We start from the raw sequence: 25,803 nt of genomic DNA on the forward strand, positions 1-25,803 counted from the left end.
AAAAACTTCAGCTCTTCTTTGCGATTCGTTTCGATATTAAAGCGTGAGAATTGCAGCGGCATCTATTGTATATATGACCAAACCCACGGATAGCCTGCGCTCTCGGATCCTTGTCCCGGCTTCAGTCGCCTGGACATAAGCTCACCCCGAAAGCCCGACGTCATCATGGATGCCATAAAGGTATACACTCTCCCTTAGGCATGCCGCTTCAAATCATTTGACTGATAGATTTACTCTTTAGGCCAACCTGAACGAACTTATCCGAAACCCTGACCTCGCTCCTCTATTCGCCATCCTTAAAGGCGCTCGCAATGGTGCAGTATACGGCGCCAAAGTCCGATTTCCACATGCACTGGTGTAAGGATGGGTATCACCCTATTGTATATAAGCGGAATATTTCGGAGTGTACATGCTGATATCACCCCGCGTTACCAGGATGATATTTTTGTTTCGGTCTGGAAGGTATGTATCTTTCCGCCTATACGTCTACAACGGAAACACTTATGCATTTCTGGCTCTACAGTCTAAAGAAAAAGATATGGATGGTGTTGAACGCTACAAGGACACATGCTCGAAACCTCGCCTATTTTGCCGTCGTATACAAGTCATCCATGTGGGCTTTGAAATATATTGGCCCTACCGGCTGGGGTAAGGAGGGTCCATACGATACCTTCCTAGCCGGCCTATTAGGCGGATATCTCGTCTTTGGTAGATCTCCAGGAGACGTCAGTCTACAGGTCAGTAAACCCAACCCCTTAGCTTGTTCTGAAAAGCTCATCCACTCACTATTGATTTTGGCTGGAGATAGATCGTCATCTACGTTTTCGCGCGAGTAATGCTGGCTCTGGGTAGACTTTCCATAGCACCCAACCAGCATCCATTATCGTTCCTCATCACTCCAAAGGCACGCGAAAACATAAGTGAGGCAGCATGGCCATGTTTTGCCAGTTTAAGCTGGGCGATGGTCATGTACATCTTCCGCTGGCATCCGGAAGTAATTCAGAATAGTCTGAGAAGTAGCATGACATACATGTATGTCCCCAATGTCTTGAAGTTAATCCCACTCCCTATGTCTAGGCGGAAGCTAACTCGAACCGTAGATACGTGGATTCTGATTCTTTCGATTCTATCGATACACTACTTATTCGAAATAAATAAACCAGATTAATGGTGTTATTCACTGCGTATATATTGGAATCCAACCGGGTATATTCACGCACTTACCACCATGAATATTGAGCCCTTGAAAATGCCACATTAAGGGGTGGCAAAGTTTCCTATCCTTTCTGTTCTTCTCTTCATCTCATAGATACAGGCGTTTGGTTCTACATAACATGGGAACTCGGAGTGGGAACTTAACTTTAAACAACAGCCGTTATACTGGCCTCATTTCCTGGGACTTTCACTAGCGATTCATTCTTGCAATAGCTAGTCTACCCAAATGATATTTAGCTACAGTTCACTCTTGGGGGTTATGGGTTGTTATATCATTGCTTTTGTCTTATTGAACTGGTATCCTTTACCTCAAGTGTTTATTTTTCTGTATTCATCTATCTATCAGCATGCGAATGCTGTCCTCAAAATAATAAATGGAAGGGAAAATAACTCGATCAAAGAATCATCTCTATATGTGTGGTCATTGGCCACATAACAGTTTACAAGTTGGATGCTATTCAGCTTAATGGGGTTGTGTTCTCTAGTAGTGTTTTATTTTAACTTGGATTAGTCCGCTTGTAATTTAATAAAAAAATTTTATTGCTCTGTGGATAAATAACCCTGATAGGAGGGATAGAATAAATGCATCAACATAGGTAGCAATCAATCAATATATTGGATGCAGGCGGAAAATCCGATAAAAAAGTAAAAGAAAGACAAGCTTCTTAGTAATCACACACTAACATCCACGTGACTATTGCAATTTTATGACTAAACGGATATTGCATTACGTCATCCACATCAACGGGGTCCCATTGGACAGCTGGGCCGGCACACTTGATCAATAGAGAATATAATGCGTAATATAGCGGCTACGAGCCTGATCGCGATGACAGTCGGGATAGGGGTCCATGGGCCCATTTCGTCTATATATTGAATAACTGTGTCTTTGATATTGAATAACCATGGGCGAAAGTGCTGGGCTGCGCTGGAGCAGCTCGATGATTCTGACAACATTCGATGCGAACCGGGGAAGCCTGCTAACATCGATTTCTATGGACGCCACTTTGTCAAAAGGAAAATTGTCAAAGCGTGCGTCTCTCTTGGATGTGCTGTTCTCAAGCCTGAGGAGCGCTCCATGATCGATGACGTGTCTCCTGACACGCCGCTTGAAGCGAACAGCGGCCCAGAGCGCTTCATTCTCCTTGTCTGAGAATGACGGATCGAAACTTATATGTGTTTTGGAATATATAACGTGCGATATCTCATTGTAGAGGCCTTTGCTCGCACGGAGTACTCGTAGGTCCACTTCGGCTGAGGTTCGGGCGGTATTTGGCTGTGCTTCCGGTTCTTTCTTTTGGCCGGCAGGGAAGAATTCCAACCATATAATCTCCCTAATTTCGAAAGGGAGCTTCGAGAAGTCTCCTAGACTGCGAAGTAGATCCATATTGGTAAGAACATATTTGGATTTTTCTTTTCTCGCCATATTTCGGTTATATTGGGTATATATGACTAGAAGCAGTTCAAATTCTGGAGAGCAGCCGGAGCTGCGTATGTCGTTGCATTTTATACCCCTAATTGGGTATGATGTCATTTACCATCCATGGGGCGTGGTTCCGCTGATATAAGCTCCAAATGGTAACGGTTCAACTGAAGGGAAGGAAGATATGCGCAAACTCTGGAGTATCGGATAATCCCTTAGGAAAGTTTCAACAAAGTGCTAGACACCCTATGCCAAATATTCACTAGAGGGCCAAGGCAACAGCCATGATCAGGGTCATCATCTTTATCATCCCGATTTATATACTGTGGAATTGAGATTTCGGTCTGCGTAGCAGCATGTGTATAGGTTCCGGCGATGCTACTGTCAACACCAGGACTGATATATTGCTCAAGGATGGGCTGAGATGGCATTTCTCCAGTAGAATCTGGAGCTGGTATTAGTGCTGAGGTTGACGTGTTGTTATTCTCCAGCAGTAGTGTGTGGTATTCTATGTTAGGGTTCTCCGGATCGGTTCCAGCTCCTCCTGGTTCCACTTGGTCTACAGCTTCTATGCTGCTGGCTGCGGAACCTCCATTATCGGATAGAGTATATGCAACGGAATTCTCCTCTGCCGGGTTAGAACCTTCCGAACTGGTCTCTTCCTCCTCCAGTTGCTCCTCATTTGACTGTCCACTGCTATCCTGCTCCGAAGAACCGCGACTCGCATATGGAAGCGGTTGGGTAGTATTACGAGAATCATTACTGTCTGTAGTAGATTCTTCTTCTTCTTCTTCTTCTTCCTCTACCTCCGGCCAAGAGTAGTCGCCATGGTTCATCCAGGGAGTTCAACTGATTGAGTGAAAATCGGTATTAGCTTCAGCTCATTATAAATTGGTTTAAAAAGGAGGAGGCACGCACCAGCAGGGACAACTAGGTTGAACGTGATCGCTAAACGATCGTTTCCATTCCTCTATACATTCAGCATGGAAATTTGAGCCACATTGTGCCATGCACCATGTTGTTCTAGGGCCATCAAGAGGCCTGGTATGGCGACGCGATCTTAGCCCTGGTACAAGCACTTCTTGACAGACTGGGCAATCCTCGTTAGGTTTGATAAATTTCCTGATGCCATATCGAACGGGAGTGGTACGGGATGAATTAGATTGAGCGGTGGGAAGGTGAGCAATAGGAGGCTGTGAAGTAGACTGTCGAGAAATGGTTGGACGAGGGACTGGCACAACGTTAGTGTGTCCAGAGGATGTGTCTATTTGATCACTTGCGCGTCCACCAAAAACTACACTCCTTGGTGGTATTGGAACACGAACTCGTCTGGTCCTAGGCTGGCTAGCATACGCTAACTGTGACTGTGAGGGAGGAGAGCGAGTAGGGGTAACATAGGCGGGTTGTCCTTGCGCCAATGAAGAAGCGACTATCTCCGCCCACCGCCGGGCTACAGTTGCGGCCTGGTATTGATGATTCCTCCTGCAAAGGACAAGGGTAGCTAGCCGTTCAAGGGTCTGAGATATGTCTTGTCCATTACAAAGCTGCTCATTCCCCAGATTCAGTAACCCTAATGCGTTGTTTAGGCTGTGTTGAGCGATAGGGTTGCGGCAGCGGCGTCCTTGGCTTGGAGCGAATCCATAACATGTACGCTCGAGGGTAATCCCAATGATGTCTTCAAGTCTCGCCTGTTGAGAAACCGGTGCGATACTGAGTGTATCATCATCGATGCTGGATATACGACCAGTAGTCTGGCGTGGAGTCTAAATGCCGAAGTGGAGTGTAAGAGGCGTGGTCCGAAAAAATGGAGCCCATTTCGGACGGTCGAGCTGATGTATCGTATTTCAGATTGCAAGTATGGCTTCTATGGGCAGGGAGAGCCATGCCATTTTCTGATCCGATTTCTGGGGATGAAGCAAGGACAGCCGGGTGAAGGCAGGATTATATATCCTTGGGTGGCTTTTCCATGCTGGCATGACTTAGCCATAAGATCCAACGCTCTATCGATTTGTAACAGCCCCTGGCAGTGATATTAATAGATGAGGTTAGCTGTAGGGAGGAGGGGAAACACTTGGGACAGGGTATAGACGCTCTCACTCCGCCTCCATGATTCATGGAGGTGGCGCATCGAAATATAATCAACGCACTGTCCATTTTCGACTTGTAAATATTTCATGCATTGCAAGTTGATGAAACGTTTGCTGTTTCCCCGGCTCCCCGCAAGCCAGGAAGCGTAGTTGGCACATATTGCATCTCGCACATCCAGGAACGACTGATCCATGGGAGCGGCAGTTATATGACCAAAACCCCGCGAAGTTTGGTCGACACCGACAAGACCGAATCCTACCATGTAAGTAGTCAGCAAGGGACATGGATGCAAGTTGGACGTATGCAGCGCTTACAAGGTTGCGGGACGGCTGTGACTTTGGAGTCTCTCGTGCGAGGCCCGTACCCGATAGAACCAGCAACGATGTGACGCATATGCTCATCCTCCATCTATACGATATGCAGGAGATCATGTTTCGATTCCACAAGCGGATGCATAGGATATCTTGGAGATTTCAGCCACCTCTGGCATTGACATGTCTGAGCTACAGTCCAGAATAACCGTTGAACCTCCTTTTCTTTGGCAAAACAGTTGGGGTATCACCCGGACTCTGTTAGAGGCAGCCTTCTTCGCTCTATCCTCGTATCCTGATTGATATTCACGAGAGATTTTTCGCTGGTGGTGAATGTTCATATAGGTGGCCGCCATCCCCGGTACACCCGGAGCAACCCGGATTAGACACCCACGTAGAACCGTACCGATAACCTGAATTCATAACAGTTTCTTCTGTGAATATTCTTCGTTCGAGCGCAATTCAGTCACTTGCAGGAGAGAAGAAAAAAAAAAAGGAATGCTGCGAAGGGGCTTGCTGCTAGTGGAGGATGGAAGGGCAAGGATAGACGCCTATCGTTTAAATGCTGAGCGGGCTGCCGTCCACGTCCTGTAAATCCGTAACTATTATCGCCCGCGAGCATCGCAGGATATCGAGACTGTATCCATATCAGACAGCTATGAAGCCCCTGAGGATGTTCGGCGTCGCGGCGGGCTGTCTGCTATGGGCTGCGCTGGCAGACTGCGTCGGCTCCTTGACGGTCAACACCACCAACGGCGCCATCACCGGCCACCCGGCAAAGACAGCGTCAACGGTCCATGAGTTCCTCGGGATCCCGTATGCTCAGCCACCTGTCGGCAAGCTGCGATTCATGCCGCCGCAGCGATACGTTGGTGGCCAGCCGTTCGTCGCCTCTGACTTTGTACGTTGATTGACCGCGTTGTAGTTAGTTAACCAGCTGGAGGTGAACGGCCTGCTAACTAGTTAAACCCGCTGCAGTCAGCGTGAGTGCAATAGTATCAAGTCCAAAAAAAGATAACAACAACAACAACAACAGTAGCAGGAATGCCGGTTGATTCAACTGATGGACGGGTTGGCTGATGATGTCTATTAAGCGACTGTGTGTACACGCCGGCGAAGCTGGTCCCTTTCCCCGGCGCGACGCGCAACTACGCCAGGATCCTGACGGCATTCATGGGCAGCGGTGCCAACGTCCACAGCGAAGACTGCCTGACGCTGAACCTCTGGACGAAGGGCACTGCAGGCCGGAAGAGACCCGTCCTGGTCTTCTTCTACGGCGGGAGTATGCTGTCTATCCTCTTGTCCCTCTGGATGTCTCCCCTTACTGCGAGGTTGCGTTGCTGACATGACGTAGGATTCACCATTGGGGATACCAACACCCCCTTTTTCGACGGCCAGTTCTTCTCAGAAGCCGAGGATGTCGTGGTCGTGACCGTCAACTATCGAGTAGGCATCTTTGGCTTCCCTGGTGCCCCCGGACTGCGCCAGAACCTGGGCCTGAGGGACCAGCGGCTGGCGGTTGAATGGCTTCGGGACAACGCCGGGGCCTTTGGCGGAGACCCTTCAAGAATAACCATCTTCGGGCAGTCGTCTGGAGCTCTGGCAGTCGATGCGTATTCCTATGCGTATCGAGACGACCCCATTGTGGCTGGCCTGATCCTTCATTCCGGTACCATCTTCAGTTTCCCTCTGAACTCGAGGGAGCTGGCGGCCAGGAACTGGCACAATGCGTCTTCTCTCGCAGGCTGCGGCTCAGCGGGAGATGTGCTGGCCTGTATGCAAAGCAAGTCTGCCGATGATATCAGACTCGCGGCGGATAAGGTCCCTCCGCCGCCTAATACGAGCGTTGCTCGCTCACAGCCTGTGTTTCAGCCAGGCCCAGACGGTGAACTTATCTTTGATGACTACGAGTCCCTGGCGTCTCAGGGGAAATTCATCCAAATCGTGAGTCCATCTTAGATAATTCGTTATGTTGCTGTTCTTTACTCTGGGAACATAAGCTGAATTGTTATAGCCCATGATACTTGGCCATGGAGACCGTGAATCTTCATTCTACAACATCTCTGCTTCGGCTCGAGGCACTGTTCTCACAGACGAGCAGTGGGCCCAGTTCGTTACAGACGTGTTCGGATGCCCGGCCATGAAGGAAGCAGATTATCGAACTCAGCACAACATTCCGCTATGGAGATACCGTTACTTTGCTGACTGGGTCAATACTCGGCTGTTCCCTAACAGTGGCGCATACCATGGCGTCGACCTCCATATGATCTTTGGCAATTCTCAAGGAGTCGCCGGAGATCCAGAATCGCCAGATCAGACCATTCTCAAGAGAATCATGCAAAGAACCTGGGCTGCCTTTGCAGCTGACCCCTGGGCTGGGCTCAAAAGACACGGGTGGCCTGTCTACAAGAAGGACGGTAAGTTGGCACCCGCTCCCACATTCTACAATTGTTTGCTACGGGAAAAATAACTTACGGCCTAAACCTATTATCAGCCTACACCGTGGCCCGTCTCGGGTATAATAACAGCCCTTTTCCAGATTTCGTCAAACCGGCAGCTTATGATGCCCATTGTCCTGGTGCCTAAGACGCCCATCTTGGTTTTCCAACCTTCTTCAACTCAGTGTCAATGTTAAATCTAATCCAAGAAGAAGTAATATTTACGCAAGGTGTCACTTCAACTCCATGTGATGCGGCCATGTCCAGTGATAAGAAAAGCCTGGATTAACAGTATTTATGCCGAGCCTAATGCAGAGTATGTCCAAGTGGTACTCCGGACTCCAGGCTTTTAATAACACCAGAAACATACAGCCATGGCTATGGTAGCTTCAGGCCAGCCTGCAGGCCTCCAATAGTTCCGCTGTCGTTGCAACGGTAAAGTCAAACAGCGCCTCGAAGCTACGTTGTCTGGCCCGAGGTTGCTTGGGAAGTAACCAAGTATACCAAGTATATTACCGGCCAGGATGGTATATAACGGAATAACCCTTCACTAGCTAGCTGCCGGGAGAGAGGATATCAATGCGCTGCCGTCCCGTCCATCTACCCTAAAGAAGGATTCATTGGCTATGCTTCGTACAGACTCGCGTAGGAAGCGCAGGACGGCCATAAGGGTTTGCTGTTTCAACCCAGGACAGAAACTTCCGGTATACAGACCACTTTGATTGTTGAGAAAGGTTTACTCGTCCTTATTTAGTCTCGTGGGGGTGCAGTCTACGGACTCGCTGACTTTCATACAAGCTCTAGTTACCGAAGAAGCAAAGAGATGTGTTTTCCGTATCCCCCTTGAACTCGAACCGGACCGCCCGGAAGCCCACTGAGATGGATACTCAAAGTCGTCCCTGCATCCCTCCATGCTTCGCCGCCGTTCGGAGTACTCCGCGTGTGAGACCCTCCGATCGTCCATCTTGTCTGGGGAATGTTCGAACAGCTCCAGGTTATCACAACCACTGCGTGCATGCTCATGTTTGTATCGACATCATCCTATCAAGGGTGGTTAGTTAGTGTAACCAGTTATATCAGCCACCTCTAACCCGCCGCCGTGCTGAAAGCCATGAACCAAGATCACAGACGATTATTACCCAGGCAAACCTCAGTGTTTAGAGTGCTTTCCCCCCTTCTTGCGCAAAATCCAGACCTCGAAACGGCCAGTTTCAGCCTCCCAGGCCAAGAAGGTTCCTCATCGTCACTGTGCAGGGAGTACACAAAATACGGATAATAATGAGTTGAAACACAGCTCGTGGAACAAAAGGAAAGGAGACAAGCCTGCCAGTGAAGGATCAGCCTCCAAATTTCTTCATCACACCACCATCTAGACTCTCAAAATGGCCTTTTCCTTTTCTTCCTTGCTTTTTCCTTCTCTCTCTGCGACTCTCCCAAGAAAAGCCATAGTTTTAATACCTACGGAGTACAGAGTATGGCGGTGGCAACTATTCATGAATTAACCCAGATGAATCGGTATGCAAATGGACAGGAGTTCGAAACTGATGGTCGTCCTGGGTCCTGACGGTTGCTCAATCATCCGTGCCATCTTGGTCCGTCCACATCTGAACTCCTGTTTAGCTGGAGATCTTGTCCTGTCCCCAGCATGGCATATCACCGCCCTAACCGGGACCCCTGGAGAAGTGGACTCGAGATCTGACCGCGAAGCATGGCACGCTAGGCTTGCTTTGACCTCTCGATCGGCTGCATCAGCCAGCCAAGCTGCCATCGTGCAAGAAGTGGCTTTTTCGCCTTTCCAGCAGCTCTCAAGGAGTTCATCTCCGGCACTGTCATGCACTGGTTCCTGGGGAGTATGTATATTTTTTTCCCAACCTGTGGCGTACGGTCTGACCTTCGATACCTCTCCTTTTCTTTTTCGCTGCATCTTTCTTGTTTCTCGTCTTTTGCGCCGACGTGGGATGGCATAGCCGACAGTTACAACACCTGGGCCGACCTCTTCGCTGAAGGAGAAATGTTCATAGGAAAAAAAGCTTGTTGGTCCTGGACCTCCTGATGGCTCCTCCGGCAGATATATTATATCTTCTATCAAGGACCCCAAAGCAACTCACTTCATTTTGCTGGATCATATCGAGCCTCATTCAATATCCAGCCTCATTCTATCCGAATTCCATCTCCAGGCCCTGATCAAAAACACATACAATGACACAGTCGGGACCGCGAAAGGGCGACCCAACCTTAGAGATATGGATAGGTGAACGGAGCCTATACATCTTCATTGTCTTCTTGACCGTCTTCGGCTCCGTCATCTTGATTCCTACAGCATACATTCGCTGGCGGCACAAACGACTGAGGGAACCAGAAGTCATCTTTATTGTACTTGCATATATATTCTTCCTTGCAAACGAGCTCGTCCTTCTTGGCCTTCAGACACGAGTCTACCGGCTGAGCTATGTAGCTCTACAGATGAAGCCGCCCTATCGGGAGATCCTCAATGATAGACACGACGTTATCATCCTCGCATATGCCTCAACCTACCTCTTTTACTCCGCTCTCTGGTGCATCAAAATTTCCTTGCTCCTTTTCTTCCGCCCATTTCTGAGGGCATTACCCGACCAACTTAGGTGGTGGAATGTGACAATTACATACCTCTTCATCACCTTCGTATTAGGATTCCTTGCTACACTGCTCTCTTGTGGTGGGCCTCGACAGCTCAACCACGTTGCTCCTGGCCAAAGTAGGCTGACCTTTCCCCCATTTACATTAGATATTTAACTAACGTTGGTTAGAGTACTGTCAAAGCCGTGTGGATTCTATAACCCGAAACGTAAGTTTATTTGGTTGGTTTGCCGCGGATGTCTCAACTGATTTGCTGGGTATGTTATTTCGATATACATCAAATTGACGCAGGTGCTGATACTTTGTCATATAGTTATGATACTTCCACTCAGACTCATATACGGAATGCACATTTCATACGCACAGAAAATTAGAGCGGGTGCTCTGTTTTCTGTTGGAATGCTTTGCATGATCACTGCTATTATCCGTCTTGTTCAGATCGGCTCCAAGACTGGTATTACGAATCCAAATGTCCAATGGCTGTCTCTCTGGGGGACTGTCGAGGCTACAACTGGTATGTGTTTCTTGGATCCCTAGATAGAGAAAATGCTAATGGCCAATTTTAGCCATGGTTGTCGGATGTCTTCCGACCTTCCGGTTGATCTTTAAGTCATCTCCCGGACATGACCAGCCCAATTACTCGATTAAAATGCCTTGGAGCAATGAATCGAGCTCCAACCCACCTACTTCGAGTGACACTCAACAAGAAGCCCCGTCGTCGAGTTAAAGATCCTCGGAGCTCAAGACAGTAGCCGAGATCAAGATGAGGTGACTGCGTTGCTATGGCTTTCTCCTGCTAGCAGGGACACGATCTCCAGTTATCAAGGGAACATCGCCCTATATTTTCGACACCTTACTACGGCTATAGCAACACTCCTCTTCTTTTTGCTCTTCCATTACGTTGAAAGTGTCAGAGCCCATCTTCATTTTACTGGCTATTAACTTTGGCCATATGTGTTACGATATCGACTTTTGAGCGCTCGGTGGCTAGTATCTTATGACATATCCACATACTTCTGAATTGAACATGTTAACTAGTTATAATAACAATGTAGCTCTTAAATAATATATAAATAAACATTTTTGAAGTCATAACTGCCACATCACTACCAATTAAATGTCAAAAATTTCATATTGATCAATAAATAACTCTAGTATCAGTTTAAGTACACCCCTGGCTAGAGGGTCCGCTCTATGCCGAAAGGCGGCTTTGGAGAGCTTGAATTCTCTTCGAGCTCTCCTGGAACTCGGTCATGGACAAAGTACCCTTCTTCAAGGCTGCTACGATCTCGTTGACGATTGCCTCTCCTTGCGTAGCATTTCTTCCAGATGCAAGCAAGATATCCACTCCCGCCTTTGCGGCCAATACACCTCGCTGTCCATCATTTCCAAAGGATTTCAGAGAACCGGCCTCGATGGCATCAGTGATAATAACGCCCTTGTAGCCGAGTCTTGTTCGCAACTCATCCGTTGTCCACTTTCTGCTCAGCCCAGCAGGATACTTTGCGTCAAGGGAAGGGTACACTGCCCAAGATGTCATGATCAAATCGACTCCGTTACGGATGGCGGTGCGATAAGGCACCTCGTCGAAAGTACGGATTTCATCCAGAGACAAATCGATCTTGATAGGAACTAGATCTGTGTTTTCACCCTTCTTCGCGGCCCCAAGGCCCGGGAAATGCTTCACTGTCGACAACACGCCGGAACGAGATTGCGAAATAGCGAAGGCCGAACCGCATGAGGTCACTATTTCGGTATTATTACCGAAAGAACGGCCGAATTCGTCAATGAAGTTCCCTTCTTCGCGGTATATGTCCAGAACAGGAGCCAAGTTGCCGTTGATCTTCTGCGCTTTCAAAGCCGCTGCAGCGTCCCGACCAGCCTGGCTAGCTGCTTGCATGGGAGTTGAGGAGTCACCAATCTGGCGAGCACTCTGGCTTGGACCGCCGGGAACACGACGGACATTGCCTCCCTCTTGGTCGGTGGTGATAATCATGGGATGACCATTATAGGCTGGCGAGGCTTTGTAGAGGGCCTGGAACTTGTCCATTATAGCTGGCAAGTTGGAGTTGACATTTTCTTTGAAGATGATCAGGCCGCCGACTTTGCCTTCTGATGTGAGCTTGTACAAGCTCTCGGGGGGTGTGAGGCCTGGATAAGAGTACATGACATGCTGGCCGGCTTGAACTGCGAGGTCGATAGCGATGGCTGGAGCAGCAACTGCTGCCAGCTGTGCAAAGAGAACGAACTTCATGGCTTATTGGGAAATTATTGTTTGATGGATGGGTATGGGTGCTGATGTATGACATATTTAATTATGAGGAAGTGATGTATGATTTATACTTGAAGCTTTGCTTCGATCATCACGAAGACCAGCCTTGGGGCATATTTGGGGCCGGTGTTCATACATGCAGTATGTCGTATTCATACCTCATCGATGTGCTGGGCCTGACTGCGGTGCTGCCACCGTGCCATCGATGAATGGCACCCAATTGTTCGTGTTAGCGCTTGCTGCAGCTCGTATACGAGATGCCATGGCGATAAGCTTCAAAATACAGCCATCAAGCCCCTGGATACCCCACAATCGGCGAGGATCTTCCATGATAAGCAAGGCGGACTACCAAGAATAACAACAGAGCAAGTTGGCCGATAAGCAGTGTGGGAGTGAAGTACGTAGATCTGATTTGTCGAGAGTGCTGAAGAGCTCGACTACGAGCTGTTAAATATATGAATCGAAATTAAACAAGAGATCGAAGGGTATATCAAAAGTGAATAGGCACACGCAGTGTTGAGTGTGTTCAAGGTATCAAGAAGGAGGGCAGAATAAAAATAAAAGTAAAGCCCAAGTGAGCAATCGAAGAAACGAGTCAAAGGAGCGGCAAAAAAACAATAAAAGTATAAAATGCTCCTTCAAGGCAGGAAGAAAACAGAAGTGAACGCAAGGGATATCATGGAGAAAGCTCAGAGAGCAAAAGGAAAAGAAAAGTCAAGTCGAGAAGTTAAGGCAAGGAACCACCGAAAGGAAAAACATCAAAGTCGAGGCACTAAAAATTAAACAGAAAAACATTAAACAATAATTCATCCGATCTCAGGGTAAGAGAGCAGAAACAGTGGTAGATATTTTTAATTGTCCCGCCGTCAGGTATATCACATAGCACAGCATAGCAAGGCGTATATAGTATGGCACTTATATTCATGGATTGAGAAAGGGAAAAAGGCGAGGTATTAGATAAGTTTTCGATCGGATAGGTGTATGTAAAGAGAAGCTGTCTTCTATTATACCATCATCAGCTTCGTTGTCCGCCGTTCCGGGAATTTTCTAGTGGAAGGGTATGGTCCGTTATCGAGTCCAGGTGCTGGAGTTAGGGACGAATTAACGAACTGGTGTTCAGATGGGTGCGGCCTGTGTTTATCGGGTCTTGGTCGAAGAGAGGATGGATTCATAGGTCGGTAACGAGGGTCACCACGACCGCCTTGTCGTGGACCTGCAAGTGGTGATGAAGGGGGCGGTGGCCTCCTGTATCCTGGGCCAGGGCCCGGACCTGGAGGACCCATGGGCGGAGGCGGATGGCCCTGGTAACCGTGTGGTGGAGGGAAGCCTGGTGATCGCGGAGGAGGCATCAAACCTGCCGCCCTTCTACCGTCACGTTCACAGTAGGCGCTGCCGTTCCACTCAAAGTAGTCTCCTCTGAGTACGATGTGACAGGTGCGGCACTTGAAACAGCCTGGATGGAACTTTTGGTTCTTCTTGCTCGAACTAATTCCAACTCCGTTCGATGGGTTGATGTCCTCTGCTTCGAGACAAGGGCCCTCAATCCCTTCACCGCACTCTGCACACAGGGTACCATTTAGCCTATGGTAATCCGCCGCACAGTATGGATGATTATCAAGTACGTAAAAGTCTGCTGTTTGGAAGGGGGCATGACAAGTATGGCAGACGAAACAAGCCCTGTGATAGCGGCCTGTCAAGCGGCCATCTGCTGAAGAAACTGATTTCCCGGTAATAATTTCACCGCAACCCCTGCAGGGATGGCGGCGTTTGCCAGGAGTTGCGGATCGAGATGGAGGTAGTGGTTGGGCTGCTGATTCCTCTTCCGGCACTGGGGGAGGTTGTTGTTGCTGCTCTCGCACTTCCTGTGGTTCTGGCTGTACTTCCGGCTGCAGCGGTGGTGAAGACGGGGATTGCTGCTGCTGCTGCTGTTCAAAAGTTGAGGATTGTGAGTTAAGGGATTGAGTGGGGGAGCGATATGGGGTGTATTTCTTCGGCTGTGCTGGCTCGAGCTGTGTTGATGGGGTACTGTATTTTGTCTCTGAGCTCGAAGGGAAAGTATTAGCCGGAGGATCGGAGAGCCGACCTTGCTGGAAGAGGGGATCGGTTGGAGAATCGAGTTCGTAAGCGAAGGGATCTACTTTTGGTCGGGTTGGCGGCTCTTCTTGGAGGAGACGCAGATGATCGACATTGTATTTCTCCGACAAGCTTGACTTAGGTTCGGAAATATTGGAGGACTCAGACGGCCTGCTTGAGAAAGAGCTGTTCGAGGGCGCCTCCGACGGTGACGAGTTGGAAGACGAAGTAGAATCATTGGCGGCATGGCATGGATCGCTGATACCAAGGCCGCTGGCAAAATTTGAGACGGAGAACTCCCTATCGAGTTTGTACTCTGAGACAGAGGGACCCGGGCTGTCTGGAGCTCTTTCCGAGTCATCTTCCTCTATGTCCTCAAGTTTGTTATCGACATCCATCATTTCAGGAGATTTCGTTCTCGTAGTAAAGCCAAAATCCAGTCCTTCCATGCCGTCTAGTTGTCGTACTTTGTCCCTGGGTGAGGTTTCTGGAGGATCTTGATCCTGATCGCTTTTATCATGGTTATCGTTGCTGCCGAAATAAAAAGGCTCTGAATTACCCGATGTGAACACGGGGCTGCTGGCGAGGCTAGCGATAGGCCCCGACGGGAGCGGAGGAATATCCCGGTCCTCATGCCGGCTTCGTGACGATCCTCTGGGTGAAACCGGAGAAGGAAGTCCATGACCATTTTTAGAGCTGGTCATGGACAAGCGCTGGAAGGCCTTGCTATCTATTGATGCCTCCCGTCTATGCCTGTTGATAGTTGTTGCGCGTGAACTTCGGCCGTCCGTCGATGGGGACATATAGCTTCCATCTGAAGGTGAGGGAGAGGTAACCCCTCTGCGAGAAGAAACATTTGTGTTTATAGATCTTATAGATGCAAGCCTCTTCGCTTTTGATCCGCCTGCAGAAGCCGACCTAGGAAAAGGAGGGAAAGCACAGTCTAAATTTGCTTTTCCTTCAGGCACAACTGCAACAACCGAAGATTGCGAGGCGACTGGGCTGGTATGGCTTCGCTGTAGCTGCTGGAGGGGTGAAAGTGGTGAGGCAGACCGTGGAGTGAGTGCTCCAAAGCTTCCAGTGTGAGGAGACATCTGAGCACCGGGTGATAAAAATGGTCGATCTAGAAATTTGTTAGCATGTACCGTCAGGCCTGAAGCCATAATTCCACGGTAACTGTGGGATGATATATACGTACTAGCAGCAGTTGGATCTATCCTTGGAGGTGGCTGCACACGTCCTAACCTGTTAAACAGGGACTCACGACTGAGACTCCGTTTCGGTGGCGGGCCGTGTTCGTTGAACTCTGCCACTGACAATTTCTCTTCAACGGGAGAAGTTGTCACAGTAGGACCCGCGGCTTTTGAGCAAACATGGTCTCCGAGGGCAACGAGCTCGACTTCCGCATGGCAGTCGGAGCATTTGATCTTGGGCAAAGCGTCCATCGTGATCCTCCCCCGACAACGTTGTCGTTGACAAGAGCAGCCAGATTCACCGCATATGTGTAGAGAGAGACATAAGTTGGGCCACCCCTTCTTTCTTTTTCCCTTTCCCTTCCGTCTGTCCGTTGTCAACGCTGCTTGCGTGGACTCAACGCTGCAAGATCTTTCCCGGGAAATTGGGCTTCTCTCCGGCTGTCCACGGTCGAGCTAAGATGTAGCGAGAATTAATCAAATAACTCAGGGCTGATGGTTATGATTAAAGATTGAGTCAATAATAATAGTGTCTATATAGTCTTCTGGTCAGCAAGATTCTTGTGAGGAACAGTGGGAAAAAGTATGAATCGGTGTACCTGGAGTGGGCGCACTGCAGCCAGACCGACTCTTATGCTGTGGGAGGCTGTCAGGAGGTCCAGGGGGGCCTGCTGTCTTCTTCTAGAAGCCAGCTGGGAGTAAAATCGAAGCAGGGGCGATGATCAGAGCCCTGACAGACAGCGATTTGACTCTAGGAGTTGGGGGCTGTCAGACAGAGATCTCGGATGAATAGGTAGAGAGGCAGAGATGGAGAGGAAATGGAGGCGGCAAAGAAATGCGAAAGAGGGCGTGATGGACCGCTGATGAAGCGTCTCGATCGACCTGCTCTGCCCTCTCGTCCTCCCCCCTTTGCCTTTTCTCGAAAGCGCCCATGGGAAGTAGATTGTCACGTGCATTAGCTTCCCCTGTCGAATCGACCGATGGACTATTCCTCTTTCGGAAAGGCGCCAGGTACTCTCTGTCCCGAAGAGGCAAAGCGCCAGGCCCGTCCGCTGTGGTCAGGCTGACTCAGCTAGCCTCAACCAATCAGAGCGAAGTGACATCGACGCGCCGCGGTGGATCCGGCGATCGCCAGGCGAGGAAAAGCCCCTGAGGCACGAAAAAAAAGGGGTTAAGCCGAAGGGAAGCTAGCAGCGTTGATATGCAGGTCATGTTAGTAGATTTGCTCCCTGCGCAAAATAGCAACACGAGGACGGCTGTCCAGTCGATGTGATGGTGATGGGCTGTCCCATGATCGTTCGGCGGCTGGAAAAATTAACTTGGATGTCGAGAATATTGATCCACTGGCTCTTGTTTCGTCGTGCTGGAGTTTGCATGAACGTGTGAGCCATGCTAAAGAACCGGGCTGCGGGAGCTGATTGGATACTGTCTTTCGAGCCTGGGGCCGTTGGCACGCAAACAAGGCACACTGGAAGTTGTTAAGGCAACAAGGTACATGGATCACTTGTTTCATCGTATATGCAAGCCTTTCCCGACAGTCCACACCCACCTGTCTGCGGAGCTTTTAAATTTGTTTGCCCCAGGGCGCACAGTGTGAAGAGAACCATGTTCGATATTCCAGTCCAAGATATAGCAGTCCCATGGCGAGATTTTGCGATCGGCGATTACCTATACATATATCACAACTGGAGTCAGCCATGCAAGTGTACCATGGTCGGGATATAGCGCGTTGACGAATACATATCCCACCTGCCTCCCATTTTATTACATAACCTTAGTTCTGCATCTGCCGCCAGGTTTCGCATCACAACGACCATGGATTAACCGGAAATCGTCCGCAAACCCCCCATTATCACCAAGCCGGTTCCTTGACTGGTCTTCTGGAGGAATTTCCACTCAAATTTCGATCTGACGTCGTTTTTTTTTTTTTTCATCAAGGGAACTGGACTTCCGTTTTTGGACATCACGTGAGTATAGGTCACCATATTACGGAATAACTATGTTCCGCCATCACCGCCGCCTTCCATTTCCCTTTTGGGAATATATGACTTCTTCTATCAAAGACTCGACATCAATTTTGATATTGAAGACGACGAGATAGAAGGATCTATTTCCAGCCTGACGATAAGCAAATGATTCCTCAATGCTCAATCCGGATTTTTAACCCCAGAACAACCAACTTTCCTTGACTGCACGCCAAGGTCGGGTGTTGTAGCACCGGCCCGGCGAGCCTCACGGAAAGTGGTAGCTTGCGCAACATTGTTGAATCCCTCAATAGCAACTGAGGCTGGATATTAACCGGTGCAATGCTTGCATTTATCGGGTATCTGCTCATCATGTGCTAAGGAAGACGATTTGCGGCCAAGCATAACTTATAACCTATGATATATGTAATATCGCTGCAGGCTTTAGAGGAGAAGCGTTGAAACCCTGTCCGCATTATTGGTTTGGAAGTCTCGCTTCCTTTTAAGCCTACCGTGTTAAAATTTGAGATCCGAGTTGGATACTGGTTGGTTCGAGGTAGAGAGTGCTATATCTAAGTGAAACTTGTCCAGGCATGAGCTTTGGAGGTGTCCGTCGCTCCCAAGCTACTCACTGTTGTTTCGACACTAGGAAGCGATAAGGCAAGAAAAGGGATCGCCTTTCACAATGATATCTGGGACGCCACACCGCCGTTCATGTCCAATTTCTAACTGGGTTCAGGAGGGAATTAAGTCTACGATGTTGTCCGAGGATATTATTTTAAGTTGGACACATGATGATCGCAAGTCATTTAACGAGTCGAAAGTTTTAACTGTGCAACAGCACAAGACAAGCAGTCCCTCTGTCTCTTTTCTGGACCCCCTAAGGTCATCCGATACATCTACTCTGCAAGCCTGCATGAAACCGCCTGTTGGTATATTTATATACCAAGCTTCGGATGTCGTGATTTACAGAGTATACAGATATAAATTGCCTGTCTAACATTAATTAGAATCTCGACTGCATCTACCCTTCATTTGGGGCCGACCCTGCATACCCCGAAATTACACATTTCCTGCACTACGTACCTCGTGCGTTAAGTGATCACTGGTTTCTCTCTGGCTAAAGCAAAGTATTATATTCGGTTAAAGAATCTTTATAATACGCTCTCTGCAACGAGACTTCCGGTATCTAGGTTTCACCAAGAATAACCAGGCAACTTGTTGCACCAAAACTGTTGAGGCCTTAATTACCGCAAACTGGAAAATGTTCCTGTTAGCAGGCGTGTACCAGCCACGTACCTCGCCGTATTTTGGCCCCCCGATCAGTGACATTGTTGAGACAAGACGCCACTGCTCTAAGCATTTCATTCCAAGGACTCAACTATCGCATGACATCAGGCTAGATCACTAACTTTTGAATATCAAGAAAACGACTGGCTGATAGTCGGCGGTCATGGCCGAAATGGGTCGTCTGACATGTCGTCGCGGGCGAAAACTTCTGTGGGTTAAACCCAAATGGGTGGCATCCTCGTTTATCACGATGTTCCTCGTGGCTAGCGGCAGGTGATATCATACATCTTATCTTCACCTCACCGTTGCCCCTAAGCCGATCGATGAGGTACTTTGACATTGTCAAAACGCTACAAACTAAATATATGCCTTGTGAACTTGTCATCTCCACCCCTTCGGCACTTGATTATACTGGGTCCTTGATAACTACCATATCTCTAGGCGCCTATACGACATGATAACCATATCTTGCCACGCTTACGGGTCTTGTGGTATTGCATATAAAATGGACCATTATCATGCGACAAGCGGCCCGCTCGGGGATTGCTCTCTCGACATCTATTCACCCCTTATACCATGTCTGCCTAACAAAGAAAATCGTTTCGGTATTCGGCTCTTTATCGAGATTTATTTTGCTCTTCCTTTTCTGACTTGATACAAGAGAAATGTTGATTACATGGCTTCTCGATGTCCTGCTACTGGCACCCCCTGTTGCGGCCGGGTACCCCCCTAAGCCAAAGAATCTGATAACAATCGAGTCTAAAGCCCTACCCGGGGCAACTATCACCTACAAAGAGGTCCCTGTAAGTAGTCGCACATGTATTCATATATCTCGGAGGCCTCCCCTCTTCCATATATAGCACCGGTGCTAATGTGCTATAGAAAGGAGTCTGTGGCAACGTTAGGTCGTACTCCGGGTATATCAACTTCCCTCCCAACTCTATGCGTGAGGCTCCACAAGACTTTCCAGTTCATATATACTTCTGGTACTTTGAGTCTCAAGTAAAGCCAGAGACTGATCCCTTGGCTATATATATCAATGGCGGTCCAGGGGCAGGTTCTATGGTTGGAGTATTCGTTGAGAGTGGGCCATGCCGGATGAGCGAAGATGCTCAGTCAACTGTCCTGAACGAGCATTCCTGGAACAAGGAAGCCAACCTCCTGTATATCGATCAGCCAGTGCAGACAGGATTTAGTTACGACGTGCTCACCAACGCTACGTTTGATTTCAAGACCAACATACTATCCCCAGAAGGACCGGATCATGACCCAAGTAAAGACGGCACCCTCCTTGCTGGCACTTTTGGTAGCGGTGATCCTAGTAAAACTGCAAATACTACTCTCAATGCTGCCAGACACATGTGGAATATCGTCCAGGTGTGGTCCCAGGATTTCTCTCCTTACGCTGATAATCGAGAGAATGACAAGATTTCCCTCTGGAGCGAGTCATACGGCGGCCGTTATGCCCCGGGTTTCATGGCATACTTCTTGCAACAGAACAACCGTATCAAAGCTGGCCTCCTGACCGGTTCTGTTCTTCATCTTGACACTGTCGGGATAATAAACGGCTGCGTGGATCTGATATCTCAGCAGAAGTCAAATATTGATTTCCCATACAACAAAAATACCTATGGTATCCAGGCAATCGATGATGCTGGATATGATAAGGCGATGCATGCCTATGGCAAGAGAGGAGGGTGCCTTGACCAGATATTAGAATGTCATGCTCTCGCTAAGCGTTACGACCCAAATGCATACGGCCATGTTGACGAAGTCAATTACGTATGTGAGCGTGCAAACAGCTACTGCAACACGGAGGTAGATGGCATATATGTTGACGGGGCAAAACGAGGCCTCTTTGACATTGCTCAGTGCCACCTAGATCCTTTCCCTTCCAACAGCTTCTTGGGATATCTAGCGAAGACTGAGGTACAGGAAGCATTGGGTGTACCAGCAAACCACACGGACCCCTCATACACGGTTGAGCATGTCTTCAACGTCACTGGTGACTACGTTCGGAGTGACAGGGGTGGACATTTACTTGATATCGCCAATTTGCTAGATGCTAGGGTGAAAGTTGCCATGGTATACGGCGACCGTGACTTCATATGCAACTGGGTTGGTGCCGAGAATGTTAGTCTTTCTGTCGACTACAAGGATGCCAAAAACTTTAGGAGGGCAGGGTATGCAGATGTCTACACCGATGACTCTGGAGTCCCCAAAGCCCAAGTCCGCCAACATGGCCTTTTCTCGTTCACCCGTGTATATCAAGCGGGACACATGATGCTTGCCTATCAACCACAAGTTGGATATGAGATCTTCCGTCGTGCAATGTTCAATATGGACATTGCTACCGGAACGGTCACGGACGATATAGAGTTTTACTCTACTCAGGGGGAGGTCAATTCAACTCACGCTGAACCCCCGTTGCCAACTGTCCCTCCAACATGCAACTTCTGGGGCATGGCAATGTCGTGTGCTAAGAACCAGATCGAGGCCATTCAAAAGGGAGAAGCAAGTATCGTGAACAATATCATTGTGAGCCCGACTCAAGCTCGAGGTGAATGCCCTACGCCTCAGCCGACTCGCAAGAGCTGGTTTTATAACAACGAGCAACAAAGTTTCATTATCTAGCAGCCGACTAGTCAGTTTTCTTTACGAGTGATGGTTTGATATCATGATTTATGACTTTGTTTCTTTGAATATATTCATCTTCCCTCGATATAGCACCGGGTGAGAGGGATGAGAAAAGATTGAAATTCAAGTTCATACATTAGTGAGGTTTCGGATTTTTGTTCAAAGAATATGAGATTGCCGAGGCATGAGTCATCAGGAAACAACTGAGCGTCCTCGTTCAATTCTACTTCACTTTTACGTCACTTCTACTCATATACCCCTTTTATTTTGATAGACTGATACCTCTCTCTCTCAGTTACATCCATCCTATAACTTTTTTTTTTTTTTTTTCCGGATATAGTTACAAGCTTCCGGCCTTAAGCTTCCTACCTTCACCATTCATCTTCCGTCAATATCATATTCCGAGAACTTTAGAGCCTGTTGTTACAAGCAAACACTTATAACAACCTTGCTACATGAAAACTTCAGACTCCCAGATAAATGCCTATATCAATTTCAAAATAAACAAACTTGATATTTAGGACCGTTCGCCTGCCTCCTAGGACTTTATCTGGTATCATTCTCTCTTCCCCTAGTCAAGGAACCTATGCCAACACGGGCTTGACTCTGATACTGACATTTATTTGGTTTTCGATCAACCAGCCTTCACTTATCAAGCTCATCATTTCTACTGCCAACTCAAGAGTTTCAACAGAAAATCGAAGTCTCCTTTTACTATTGCTACCCATTACCACGACATGTTACCACTATCTGCCCTGGAAGAGATGGCACATCCAGTAGTCATGCCCAGTGTGACTGTAATTGACACCGTTAGCAATCTCAAAAACTTTCTATCTGGTCTTAGGGAACTCGACATGGACCCTGTTCCTCTGTTTGTTGAATTCAAGGGGAGAGACGTCAGCCGTGAGGGATCCTTGTCCATCATCTCTATCTTTGTTCGACCAGAGAACAAAATTTATCTCATTAACATGCATGCCATCGACAATGATGACGTCTTCTCTACCGAAGACTCAACTGGAACAACACTTGAGTCAATCTTTGAATGCCCAGTTCTACGCAAAGCCGTCTTTGACGTTCGTGGGGCCTCAAATGTTTTGTTTCATCAACACGATATCACCCTCGATGGAATAGTAGATATCCAGCTCATGGAGCTCGCAACCAGAGATGGCTCAAGGGAATTCGTTAGGGGGTTGGCAACATGCGTACGCAACGATAGCCCCCTAAGTGCCAAGGAAAAATTGCGTTGGCAAGAGTCCAACGAATTTAGAAAAATGATCTTTTGTCCCGAGGCCGATGGGTGCCTTACTGAGCAGTATATGGAGACCACTCTACACACCGAAATAAAAGACCACTGTGCATATTCCCTGGTAGTATTATCCCGCCTCTACGATGTTTATGATGCGAGACTCAAGCAAGGTGCAACCAAATTCTGGAAAACAGAAATTCGCTCTGCCACCGAAGCCCGGATTAACGACACCAAAAAGGAGGAATTCGACGTGTATGATAGGGAAAACGCCTATGGGCCTTGGGATGAGGAAGAACTGGAAATGAAAATGGAGCGGCGGGACAGTTGTCCACGAGGGGTTACAAAATCGGACAGGGAGTAATGTGTTACGGAACCTGCTAATTAGGAATGCCTCGGGTGGTTCTAACATTGGGTATTGAAGCCGAAGTCAACTTAATGCAGTTTACATGGAAACTGCAAATAGGAATGGATAACTAGGCAGAAAAGGGGTTTATTATGGACATTCAAATTTCACATTGCGTTAATCAAAAATTGAGCCAATTTGATTAGCAGACTCTCCATGTTATGACTGAATCCCTTTTACAGAGTGCATCAACGCATGCCAACAGTCTAGTTGGGTCATTGTAAAGAGATCAGAGCATCAAGTTACACGGGCAATTGAGCGCCTGGTTTGGGTAGTAGTCCTATGGCCATCATCGCCTCGTATAGTTTCTCCAAATCTCCATCACTGTCGAGATAGACGGCACCCATCAATGCCTGGACGGTCCGGGCGGTGTAAAGGGGCGTAAGGTTGGCAGTGCTTGACCGCATACCCATCATGCATCGTCCAAGGCCCTTCTTTGTCCCGATATCTGCAAGCTTGCTGTTATCCAAGACAAAAGTCAGGAGAGTATCAATGTTTTCTGTTACGAACACATGGTCAAGTAATTAGCCAACGGTCAATATATGTGAATGTAGATCTATAATTGATAGGGATAAATGTATTATTTACCCGGGTCCATATCTTTATCATAACCATCCGTGATTAAGAACAGCTCCATGACAGCCTTTCCAACTTGAGCGAGGCCGGTGTTATCTTTAATCGAAGTAAGGCGTCCAGGAAGATTCAAGGCACTTAAAGCTATGGTTTTGTCCTTGAAGCGGTACTCAAGGAGGTCTTCCATAGCCTTGGTCCGCCACATATGCGACGCCAGTAATTTTTTAAGTCCCTCATCCATCTTTGCGTTAGTGCTGGGAATCGAGAGCTATAGCGAAGAAAGCGACATCGGTATGCCTTGTATTGAAAGGGAAACAAAAATAACAATCCAGGAGTAGAGAGGTTTTCATGGAGATATATAATTCTAGATTTGCTGTCACTGGGGAGTTTTTCTGTGTCAGAGAGTGCTGGTTCACTTTAGGATACCAAATAGGTGGAGGGAATCAGTGAAGTTAGGAGACTTCCCCAACAATATCATTACTATACGGCTGGACATCAAAAATGGCCACTTGATGAATTGAATAGAAAGGCATAGGACCTTCTACTCGATCATTACTCATGTACTCTGCATTAATCGTAATTAATCACGGACAGACGCTTTGGAGTGATTTGACGTATGTAAGTAGGTCCCTGGTTTAGGCAGAATCCTCCTCACGATCACTTCTTGAGCAATGACTGCTGATCCCGGGGGAGTCACAAACGCCCCGGAAATGAAGAAAGTCAAGTCGTACACCCTCAGACACGACTGAAAAAAAATGGTGATCTGTTAAAATAGGCAATGTCCAAGAATATCGCTCTGGATATCGAAGGAAGGAAAGGATACCTGCATGGAACAGCTCATCAGGCCAGTCGAAAGTATCTCAAAGCAATGAAGATCAACGGAAAATCTTCGGACTCCAGTCTCATCACTGCCTTGCTGCCTGCTTTATTCCTGCAGGTGCCCGTTTGTTACTCCAGAGATGAAGGCGATATCGGCACGCTGGAAAGAGGCAACGAACATGAACAGAGAATTCCCGGTCTCCCTGCATAACCATTTATGCGTGAACAGCAGGGTTGGAAGATGACAATATGTAATCCTTTGGGTATTCTCATATCCACAAGACCACTTTTCCACTTCTTAGTAACGAGTTAACCCACCCAGCAGGCAGCACAATAAAGACGGGAACCAACCGAGGATGACAAGAACCCTTCAGTCGGTGTGCCATCAGGGATGAGCGAGCTTGACAGGCATTGGACCAATATTAGTGCCTGCATATCAAGCCACCAAACTGCCCCCGGCCAATGGCCTGAGCCCTCGCGGTGCGCTATCGATAACTCCAACAACCCGCAGACGAGGGGCACTGGCACTGCTCTCGTGAGCCCTCAACGCCGGCCTCGACGGACACAGGAAAGCAAGCTACGGCAGCCGGAGATTGAATAACGGGCCAGCATGCGGGCTGTCACCGTGGAGAACGACAAGCCTGCGGGATAAATTCAGTTCAATGGCTGCATCGGTGGGCCATAGTTAAGTTATCGATGCAGACGAACGAGCGAAAAGCGGGCTGCAGCGCGAGACGGCATAGGCTAAGGTCACAATTAATAACAGCTTTTTTCGAGCAGGGAGCAAGGGCCAGAGAACGCATCCTGATCTCTCCGACGTGGGGAATCCTCTTTTCGTTTCTTTGCTTTTCCCTTGGGCTCTCTCTAAACAGCCGGGAGGACGATGGACGATGGACGATGGACGGCGGAGGGCGGACGTTGGGACTAAGAAAGGATAAATAGGGCCAAAACCGCCCGCCCCTTTCCCGCCTCTCCCACTTTTCACCACAACCAACAACTTCACCAACTTCATCGACTCCAGCGACAGCTTCAGATTCACCCACAAACCCCCCACAACCCCCAGTATAGACCTCTTCGGCTTGCTGAAGACGTCAATTCACGTTTCTTGCTTGCCCCTCGCTCGATCACTTCTTCTCTTTAGAAGCTGATCCGTCAATACCGCCAAGACGTTTTCCAACTTGCTGCCATCGTGAGTGACTCTGCTGCTCGAGATATACAGCCGGGGAGAAGGCCTTGAAGGGG

The 25,803-nt window shown here is 48.3% G+C and overlaps 9 protein-coding genes across 9 annotated transcripts; 5 read left to right on the forward strand and 4 right to left on the reverse strand.

Annotated features, from left to right (window-relative positions):
* Nucleotides 1–2,853: 2,853 nt before the first annotated feature.
* ARB_06356 (uncharacterized protein) lies at nt 2,854–3,474 on the reverse strand (the record flags this gene model as incomplete). The annotated part of the gene is made up of 1 exon (XM_003015187.1): nt 2,854–3,474. One exon carries the CDS (start codon nt 3,472–3,474, stop codon nt 2,854–2,856), a length of 621 nt encoding a protein of 206 aa, XP_003015233.1.
* Nucleotides 3,475–6,210: 2,736 nt separating this feature from the next.
* ARB_06357 (uncharacterized protein) lies at nt 6,211–7,623 on the forward strand (the record flags this gene model as incomplete). Its single annotated transcript, XM_003015188.1, has 4 exons — nt 6,211–6,319; nt 6,392–6,981; nt 7,052–7,454; nt 7,577–7,623. 4 exons carry the CDS (start codon nt 6,211–6,213, stop codon nt 7,621–7,623), a joined length of 1,149 nt encoding a protein of 382 aa, XP_003015234.1.
* Nucleotides 7,624–9,674: 2,051 nt separating this feature from the next.
* ARB_06358 (uncharacterized protein) lies at nt 9,675–10,628 on the forward strand (the record flags this gene model as incomplete). The annotated part of the gene is made up of 2 exons (XM_003015189.1): nt 9,675–10,209; nt 10,405–10,628. 2 exons carry the CDS (start codon nt 9,675–9,677, stop codon nt 10,626–10,628), a joined length of 759 nt encoding a protein of 252 aa, XP_003015235.1.
* A 655-nt stretch (nt 10,629–11,283) lies between these two features.
* Nucleotides 11,284–12,345, reverse strand: ARB_06359 (uncharacterized protein; the record flags this gene model as incomplete). Its single annotated transcript, XM_003015190.1, has 1 exon — nt 11,284–12,345. The coding sequence occupies one exon, from the start codon at nt 12,343–12,345 to the stop codon at nt 11,284–11,286; it is 1,062 nt and encodes a 353-aa protein (XP_003015236.1).
* A 1,022-nt stretch (nt 12,346–13,367) lies between these two features.
* On the reverse strand, nt 13,368–15,881 carry ARB_06360 (LIM domain protein; the record flags this gene model as incomplete). Its single annotated transcript, XM_003015191.1, has 1 exon — nt 13,368–15,881. The coding sequence occupies one exon, from the start codon at nt 15,879–15,881 to the stop codon at nt 13,368–13,370; it is 2,514 nt and encodes an 837-aa protein (XP_003015237.1).
* Nucleotides 15,882–19,548: 3,667 nt separating this feature from the next.
* Nucleotides 19,549–21,517, forward strand: ARB_06361 (uncharacterized protein; the record flags this gene model as incomplete). The annotated part of the gene is made up of 2 exons (XM_003015192.1): nt 19,549–19,686; nt 19,766–21,517. 2 exons carry the CDS (start codon nt 19,549–19,551, stop codon nt 21,515–21,517), a joined length of 1,890 nt encoding a protein of 629 aa, XP_003015238.1.
* A 740-nt stretch (nt 21,518–22,257) lies between these two features.
* On the forward strand, nt 22,258–23,127 carry ARB_06362 (uncharacterized protein; the record flags this gene model as incomplete). The annotated part of the gene is made up of 1 exon (XM_003015193.1): nt 22,258–23,127. One exon carries the CDS (start codon nt 22,258–22,260, stop codon nt 23,125–23,127), a length of 870 nt encoding a protein of 289 aa, XP_003015239.1.
* Nucleotides 23,128–23,411: 284 nt separating this feature from the next.
* ARB_06363 (RNAse III, putative) lies at nt 23,412–23,983 on the reverse strand (the record flags this gene model as incomplete). Its single annotated transcript, XM_003015194.1, has 2 exons — nt 23,412–23,668; nt 23,758–23,983. The coding sequence occupies 2 exons, from the start codon at nt 23,981–23,983 to the stop codon at nt 23,412–23,414; spliced, it is 483 nt and encodes a 160-aa protein (XP_003015240.1).
* Nucleotides 23,984–24,520: 537 nt separating this feature from the next.
* ARB_06364 (uncharacterized protein) lies at nt 24,521–24,772 on the forward strand (the record flags this gene model as incomplete). Its single annotated transcript, XM_003015195.1, has 1 exon — nt 24,521–24,772. The coding sequence occupies one exon, from the start codon at nt 24,521–24,523 to the stop codon at nt 24,770–24,772; it is 252 nt and encodes an 83-aa protein (XP_003015241.1).
* Between the last annotated feature and the right edge of the window lie 1,031 nt (nt 24,773–25,803).

Source organism: Trichophyton benhamiae (assembly GCF_000151125.1).
Source record: "Trichophyton benhamiae CBS 112371 chromosome Unknown contig01535.1, whole genome shotgun sequence".
Classification (NCBI taxonomy): Eukaryota; Fungi; Ascomycota; class Eurotiomycetes; order Onygenales; family Arthrodermataceae; genus Trichophyton; species Trichophyton benhamiae.